Raw genomic sequence first — 8,136 nt, 5'->3', positions numbered from 1 at the left:
AAGTTTGGAGTCAGTAATGTTTCTGAAAGAAGACTTATATTTACCAACTATTTGAAAAAACAAAAAAACAAAAACGCACATTAGTTTTGTGAAATATTATTTACAATATAAAGTAACTGGTTTCTATTTGAGTTTTTCCAGTAATGGCAACGCTGAATTTTCAGCATCTTCAGTGTCACATGATCCTTCAGAAATCATTCAAATATGCTGATTTGGAGCTCAAGAAACATGTATTATTATAATTATCAATTTTGAAAACAGTCGTGCTGCTTAATATATATTTTTTAATTTAAACTCTCAATACATATACTGAGAATGAGAATATTAATGGATGTCCACCAAACGAAACACAGATGAAGACTGCGTAACAGCGCCTCCACATACACAACAGGTCGAAGTCGTTATTACATCCGGGTCGGTGACTATATTCCTTCCGCTGTACATTTTATAACGCTGATCCAGGGCGATCACGAAGGTAAGCAGCGGTTCGGCTCTTTCACTTATTTAATCTGTTTACAGATCAATGGTTGGACATTTTGTTCCTACAGATTTATGGTAATATATCCCATACACCTTCTGTAAATAAATCGGAACATAAATGTTGTGCACTGCCGCAGTCCCTCAAATGTCATGAGCGTAAATATGGAGGTCATTGCGGGACGAGTCCTTTTCCAATAAGTTAACTTACTGTACCATGTCTGAAAGAGTTTGGCTTGAGTGTTTATGCAATAATGTATAATTTAAAAAGGTTGTCTTTGATGTACATGAATGTGTGTTTGTGGACGCTGCTGAACTAGTTACACTGTCTGTCTTTTGTCATAAGTAATAATGTTCCCTTATTTAAATTTAAGTTATGAATTACTCTTATATACTATTATTATTTTGGGGTGTTTAGTGCTTCCTACTGGTCGTCTTGCTGTCAAAAAACATGCAAACATTTTTGTAAACATTTAATGCAACACTGACACTTCATGCAAGCATAACATTGGAAATATTTCTAAATTTCATTTTTTAAGTTTATTTTTTATCTAATGTTTTATTTCAGCTGTATTTGAATTACTGAAAACCGGTTTTAATATTTTAACTTTTAGTTAACTTTGACAATACAGGTTGTAAGGACTGGAGTTGTTATTAAACAGTTTGCCACCACGTTATGAGGGAACTTTTCATGCTCATTATTTTCATCCATCTCTTTCAGATAAGGATGTTGTCCTGTCTCAGCTGTCCCGTTCTTAGCCGGGTGCTGACCACTGGGGCCTCGCGTGCCCCGATTGCCTGTGGTTGCAGCTGGTGCATCGCGCACTTCTGTAGCCGCCACCACTGCATCTCCCCCAAACGCCATGACACTGGTGCGGTACAACACCACAGCTCAACAGGTGACTACAACAAATCTACTCTGTATCTGTTCATAACTGATGATCAATGCAAATGGACTATAATCAGTGTGTGTCACCCAGGAAACACCAAAGAAGACCAAATTTGGACCTCTAGCTGACCAGGACAGAATATTCACCAATTTGTATGGTCGACATGACTGGAGGTAAAAAATATTTAATTGTATTATGAACATGTATATACTGCAATATATTCCACAGCCTATATATAGCTGAATTATTATCAATTATTACATTATTTTTATTGTTGGTGCATGTGCTCTCCATGTTTCTCAGGCTGAAAGGTGCTCTGAAGAGAGGTGACTGGTACAAGACCAAGGAGATTCTGGATAAAGGAGTGGACTGGATCCTGAATGAGATTAAGGTCTCAGGGCTGCGAGGCCGTGGAGGTGCCTGGTTTCCCAACAGGGATGAAGTGGAGCTTCATGAACAAGCCCAGTGATGGCAGGTAGGTTTACATCTCAACAAAGAAGATTTATATAACTAAGATGCACTCATTCATCACAGATTGCTGCAGATCGATCCACATTTAGCTTTTGTTATTTGGATCAAATCAGGTTATTCTCTTTTTCCACTCAGGCCTAAATATCTGGTGGTGAATGCTGACGAAGGAGAGCCCTGGTACCTGTAAGGACAGAGAGATCATGCGTAATGATCCCCATAAGCTGATTGAGGGCTGTCTGGTCGCTGGCCGAGCCATGGGAGCACGTGCAGCGTACATCTACATCCGTGGAGAGTTCTACAATGAGTCGTCCAACCTGCAGGTGAAAAACAAATATCTGTGTACCTGTGTATCCTCGCATATATCTGTATAATATCGCTCATTTTTTAAAGAGACAGAGGAAAAAACGCTGTTTATTGCAAAGCTCAGTTCCAAAGAAATGAGCTCCCTATGCTGGCAGCATTTTAAGGCCTCATAATCATAATCTTCTGAAGTTTCAAAAGGCTATAGGAAATTCATTGTGAGAAACTTTGTGAAATAATAAATCCAGGATTTAGAACTGAAATGAATAAATAAATACTAATATCATGATTTTACATTAGCACTACACTACTAAAGCATTTCTAAGAAATAAATAAAAAAAACCATACTTTTATTCGCTTTAAACTGGTCAAAAGTGACAGTAAAGACATTTATAATGTTACAAAAGATTTCTATTTCAAACAAATGCTGTTTAAAAAAAAACTCTATTCATTAAAGAATCCAGAAAACTGTTTTCAATATTGTTAATAATAATAAATATTTCTTGAGCAGCAAATCAGCATATTAGAATGATTTCTGAAGCAGTGTTAATTTTAATTTAGTTTTAGTCATAGTCTTTTGACTAAAATGGCATTTAGTTTGTCATATTTTAGTCCTCGGAAATTGTTTTAGTTTTAGTCTAGTTTTAGTCGACTAAATCTACAGTAGATTTAGTCGACTAAAATCTAATTTAGTTAAATTGTAATGCATTAAGTAAGCATTTCTCTAACAATACACTGATATACATCTGATATTCTCCAAACTTATGTTCACTTAAGACAACCAACTGTACTTTACTTGCCAAAGCGGACAGTTTTTGACCGTTCAAGTGCAAAGAGACACGAAAGAGAGCTCAATTCAGTACTTGTCATTTCAATTCAGTTTTTGCTTTTAAATGTCTATATAGTTTTTTATTTCTGTTTTAGTTATTTTAGTACATCAGGTTGAGCTAAAGCTTGGAAACTAGATGAAATAAAATAAGTTTACATTTTTTATATATTTATTTTTTATTTCAGTTAACGTTTATTTCAAGTAATGAAGTTTTTTTTTTTTATGGTTTTAGGTTTAGTTAACTATAATAACCCGTATACTTGTAAAATATATTAAATAATGTGTCAAATAATGTTCTTAGTCTTTCCTTCCTGTGACAGAAGATACAGTAGTTTACTATGAATTAAATAGAAATTAAATTAAGTTAAATACAGTTTATTGTGTAAACAAAATAACAATAATAATAAATATTAATAATAAACCATCCGGAAATACACTGTGACTCTTATTCTGAAATGTCTGCGGTCTGTACTGTAGATGCAGGCTGCTCATTTAAGTTCAGATGAGGGAGATAAAATATGTGTTCTTACAACCGTCTAAAACATATTACTGTATAAACATTGTATAGTAAACATTGTCATAATTCATCAACATTAGCTCATAAGCAATCGCTTGGCATAAATGTGTGCTATTCATTAATTGTGAAGCAGTCTGAAGTGCTGCTGCGCGAGCCTGTAGAGTGCGCAACAGTGCCGCTTTTCCCGCGGTTAGATCAGCACATTACACTTCAAATGTGCGCATTTTAGCCATAGTTTTAGTCATTCAAAACGCATTTTTATTTAGTCATCGTCTCATTTTTGTCCGTGAAAAAATGTCGTTGACGAAAATTATGACAAATTATTCGTCAGCGAAATTAACACTGTTCTGAAGGATCACGTGACACACTTTTACTGTATTTTGATCAAATAAATGCAGCCTTGGTGAGCATAAGAGGTTTAATTTAAATATTACTAAAAAATATTTAAAAAATCTTACGACCCCAAACTTTTGAAAGGTAATGTACATTATTAATATTACACTATATATTTCCATTTTATAAATAATTTTAAAAAATATAACATTAATATAAATAGTAAATCTACTTTAAGTTCAGTTATGAATAGTATTGATAAACAAAATGGTGTATTTAAAAATGTTGTTTATTACCTAATATCTATATGTGCTATGTTTTATTTGCGTATTAGTGTTCACGTTGTCAAACATTATCAGTATGAATTGTGAGTCAAATCTTCTGTGCAAAGGGGTTCATTTCAGTAAATGTGTTAATGCACTACACAGTGGTCGAAGGAAGTGATGTATTGACCTCATGTGTTTGTGTGGTTTCACTCAGGTGGCCATTAATGAAGCTTATGCAGCAGGGCTGATCGGCAGGAACGCATGCGGCTCGGGTTATGACTTTGACGTGTTTGTGATGCGTGGTGCGGGCGCGTACATCTGCGGAGAGGAGACGGCTCTGATTGAGTCCATCGAGGGAAAACAGGGAAAACCTCGTCTGAAACCCCCTTTCCCTGCTGATGTGGGTAAGTCAAAATTGCTTTAAAAAATTGTTTTTAATTTTATTTTGTATAAGTGACTTTTTGTAAATGTGACTTGTGATTTTTACTGTATTGTTGATATTTTTTAGTGTTTAAATGTATTTTATTTTGTATAAGTGACCAGTTATAAATGTAAAATGTTTTTATTTATTTATTTATTTATAATTATACATGACCTGATATAAATGTGACTTGTTTTATTTTTTTTTAGTTTAATCAATTTTATTTTATTTTGAATATGTGACCTGAGATAAATGTCGTCTTAATATTTTATTTATACATATTGATATTTTTATTATATTATTATGTTTATTTTATTTACAAGTGACCAGTTATAAATGTAACCTTTTTTTAAATTTATTTATTTATTTATTTATTGTTATTTTATTTTTTTACCTGATATAAATGTGAACTGTTTTTATTTTAGTTTAGGTTTTTTTTTTTTAGTTTTTGTAATACGTGACCTGAGAAAAATGTTATTATTTTATTTTATTTTAGTGATTTTATTTATTTAATTTATAAGTGACCAGTTATAAATGTAACATGTTTGTTTATTTATTTATTTAATTATTTAGTTTTATTTTTAAATTATTTTATTTTGTATACATGGCCTGATATAAATGACTTGTTTTTATTTTTTTTATTTTTTTTTATTTTATTTTGAATGCGTGACCTGAGATAAATGTCATCTTAATATTTTATTTATATATATTTATTTTTATATGATATTATTATAGTTATTTTATTATTAAGTGACCAGTTATAAATGTAACCTTTATTTATTTGTTTTATTATTTAATTTTTACCTGATATAAATGACATTTAAAAAAAAAAAAAAAAAAAAGTTTAATTTAATTTTTTTTTTTTTTTAATACATGATCTGAGATAAATGTTGTTTTATTTTATTTTAGTGATTTAATTCATTTCATTTATAAGTGACCAGTTATAAATGTAACATTCTTTTTTTTTTTTTTTTTTTTTTTTTAAAACATTTATTTTAGTGTTTTTTCTTTTTCACAGAACAAACAAATGTAACATGTTCTTGTTGCAGGCGTGTTTGGCTGTCCAACAACCGTTGCCAATGTTGAGACTGTAGCTGTGGCACCAACCATCTGCCGTCGTGGCGGCACATGGTTTCTGAGTTTCGGTCGAGAGAGAAATTCTGGCACGAAGCTCTTCAACATTTCGGGCCATGTCAACAACCCCTGCACGGTGGAAGAAGAGATGTCCATTCCCCTGAAAGAGCTGATTGAAAGGCATGCAGGTACACCTCATACTGTCTCTACATGGACATTTTTGTTCATAGTCGAATCATGTCAGATTATTGAGCCATAATTCATATGATCTCTGTAGGTGGCGTCCGGGGAGGTTGGGATAATCTCCTGTGTGTGATTCCTGGTGGCTCTTCCACACCCTTAATCCCACGTCATGTGTGTGACACCGTTCTCATGGATTTTGACGCCCTCATTCAGGCTCAGACGGGTCTCGGCACAGCAGCACTTATTGTCATGGATAAATCAGTGAGTCGATTTGTTAAAAAACACACATGGTTTAGTTTCTGTGGACACAGACCACTTTGAAACTTCATTTTCTCTTCTTTTCTTCACTGCAGTTTCCTATTAGCATTTTTTACAATAAGAATATTTCTAAATTGGTGAAACACAATAGGCTAAATATCTTATTTTTTTAATAATCTGTCATTGTACTGTCTATACTGAACCCTATAATAAATTTCTAATAGTACAGCACAAAAGCTCGAGACATTATCACCAAACTATCAGCATTGGCAGATGTCATTTTCAATAAAAACATATCGGCAGAGGAATTTAGTATCATTGCATCCCTACTTTCTATGATTAAATGAAGTTTTGCCCCTTCACAGACTGATGTTATTCGAGCTATTGCCCGCTTGATTGAATTCTACAAGCATGAGAGCTGTGGGCAGTGCACTCCTTGCAGAGAAGGTATGATCATTTATGTCAATGCATATTTTTCTGTTTTTACCTGTACAATATGTTTTACTACAGTGAATATTTACTAGTCTTTCTTTTCTGTGCCTCTCAGGAGTGGACTGGATGAATAAGATGATGTGGCGCTTTGTGAAAGGCGATGCACAGGCAGCAGAGATTGACATGATCTGGGAGATCAGCAAGCAGATTGAGGGCCACACCATCTGCGCCTTGGGAGATGGAGCCGCATGGCCAGTTCAGGTAAAGGCAATTTTATTTTTATTTTATTATTTATTTTTTATTTCAGTGTCAGTAGATAATTTCATTTAAATTGATAAATTATTTTAAAATATATCTCCATGATTGATCTAAACTGCTATAAATGGTTTAAATTAAACTGTTACATTTATATTTCGTTGTTCTTAGGGATTGATCCGTCACTTCCGCCCTATAATGGAGAGCAGAATCGCAGACTTCAAACAGAAACAGCAGGCGCACGCTTGAAGGCCCCATATCTGTGTTCGTTCTTTCTCATCCTATCACTTATTTAAGCAAAACCAACATTTTCTCTCGCTCACTGATGTGGGAACTGCTGGCATCCATCTTTAGTTTCTATTACATATATCAGTGGCACTGAATAAAAATATTTGAAATAGTTTTAGCAGAGCCTATCCCATCATGGTGATAGACTCAACAGCATACTGAGCAGTCAGTGGATGACTTATGTCACATTATAGAGTGGAAACTGTTTGAGCAGATAACATCACTCATTTACAGTAACATGTAGTGAGTAAATGGTTATGGTTGATGTAATTATGTTAAATCCCATTATGATGTTCAAACCGTTTTTCTTGGTAAGAAAATCTCACACTGTATAAACACTTATTTGTGAAAATAAAGAGCCTAAAACTTAAAATAGTGTTCTTTGGATTGTTTCATTATGTTTAGTCTCACCGTGATGTTAATGTAATTATTCTTTATATAAAGTTGGTGTTCCCATCCATTTTGACCAATGAATTTCTGACTTTTCCAGTTGTTCACAGTGTTTTTAATTATAATTTTTACAATAATTTTTATTGTGATTGCCATGGAGGATTTTCATTGAAATCCTTGAAATTAATAATTAAAAAAATATTTATTTTACAAGTCTCTAAATAGATGTCTTTATTTAACGCTCAATTTTTGAGCCTCAATACATGCAGTCAGATCATAATCAGAAAAATGTACATTCACTATAGAAAATTCATCAATTTAAAAATGAAAACATTTTCCTGGCGTTTCCATTTTTTTTTTTTGAAGTCAACTTGCACAAAGAGTAGAAATGATGAACCACCAATCACAAAAGTTAGAAAACTATAACAAGAATCAGCCAATCATCGCCGCCGTTCGTTCTCGACCATCCCGCTTGTTAAACGTTGATCTTGGGAACATCTGATAAACGCTTCAGCTTTTGCATCCTCGATTTTACATTTGTGCCTTTTTGTCGCGTTTTCAAAGTTAAGATAATCTGTTTCTCAGTACTTGACCGAGTTACTGTTATTATCTTTATGGACATACTGTAGTTGTAATAATTTCAGTGGGTTTCCAAACTCAGTTGCTCAATCCTGCAGCTGTTAGTTATAGTCTGTATATTAATGAAGTAGGGGAGCACGGGGCACAAACTAACGCGGGGTTAGTTGTAACAC

General features: G+C 33.4%; 1 protein-coding gene across 1 annotated transcript; it reads left to right on the top strand.

Moving 5' to 3' along the window:
* The first annotated feature begins 1,202 nt into the window (after nt 1-1,202).
* Nucleotides 1,203-7,367, top strand: ndufv1 (NADH:ubiquinone oxidoreductase core subunit V1). Its single transcript, XM_051873401.1, is given in 13 exon segments — nt 1,203-1,276; nt 1,278-1,376; nt 1,458-1,540; nt 1,671-1,788; nt 1,790-1,842; nt 1,974-2,010; nt 2,012-2,158; nt 4,298-4,487; nt 5,554-5,766; nt 5,856-6,022; nt 6,385-6,466; nt 6,567-6,712; nt 6,878-7,367. Coding segments are annotated over 13 exon segments (1,485 nt in total). The 5' UTR covers nt 1,203-1,204; the 3' UTR covers nt 6,956-7,367.
* Nucleotides 7,368-8,136: the final 769 nt, after the last annotated feature.

This window comes from Ctenopharyngodon idella, chromosome 19, assembly GCF_019924925.1.
Source record: "Ctenopharyngodon idella isolate HZGC_01 chromosome 19, HZGC01, whole genome shotgun sequence".
Taxonomy (NCBI): Eukaryota; Metazoa; Chordata; class Actinopteri; order Cypriniformes; family Xenocyprididae; genus Ctenopharyngodon; species Ctenopharyngodon idella.
The sequence above is the reverse complement of the archived record's forward strand: the minus strand, read 5'-3'. Positions and strand labels throughout refer to the sequence as shown.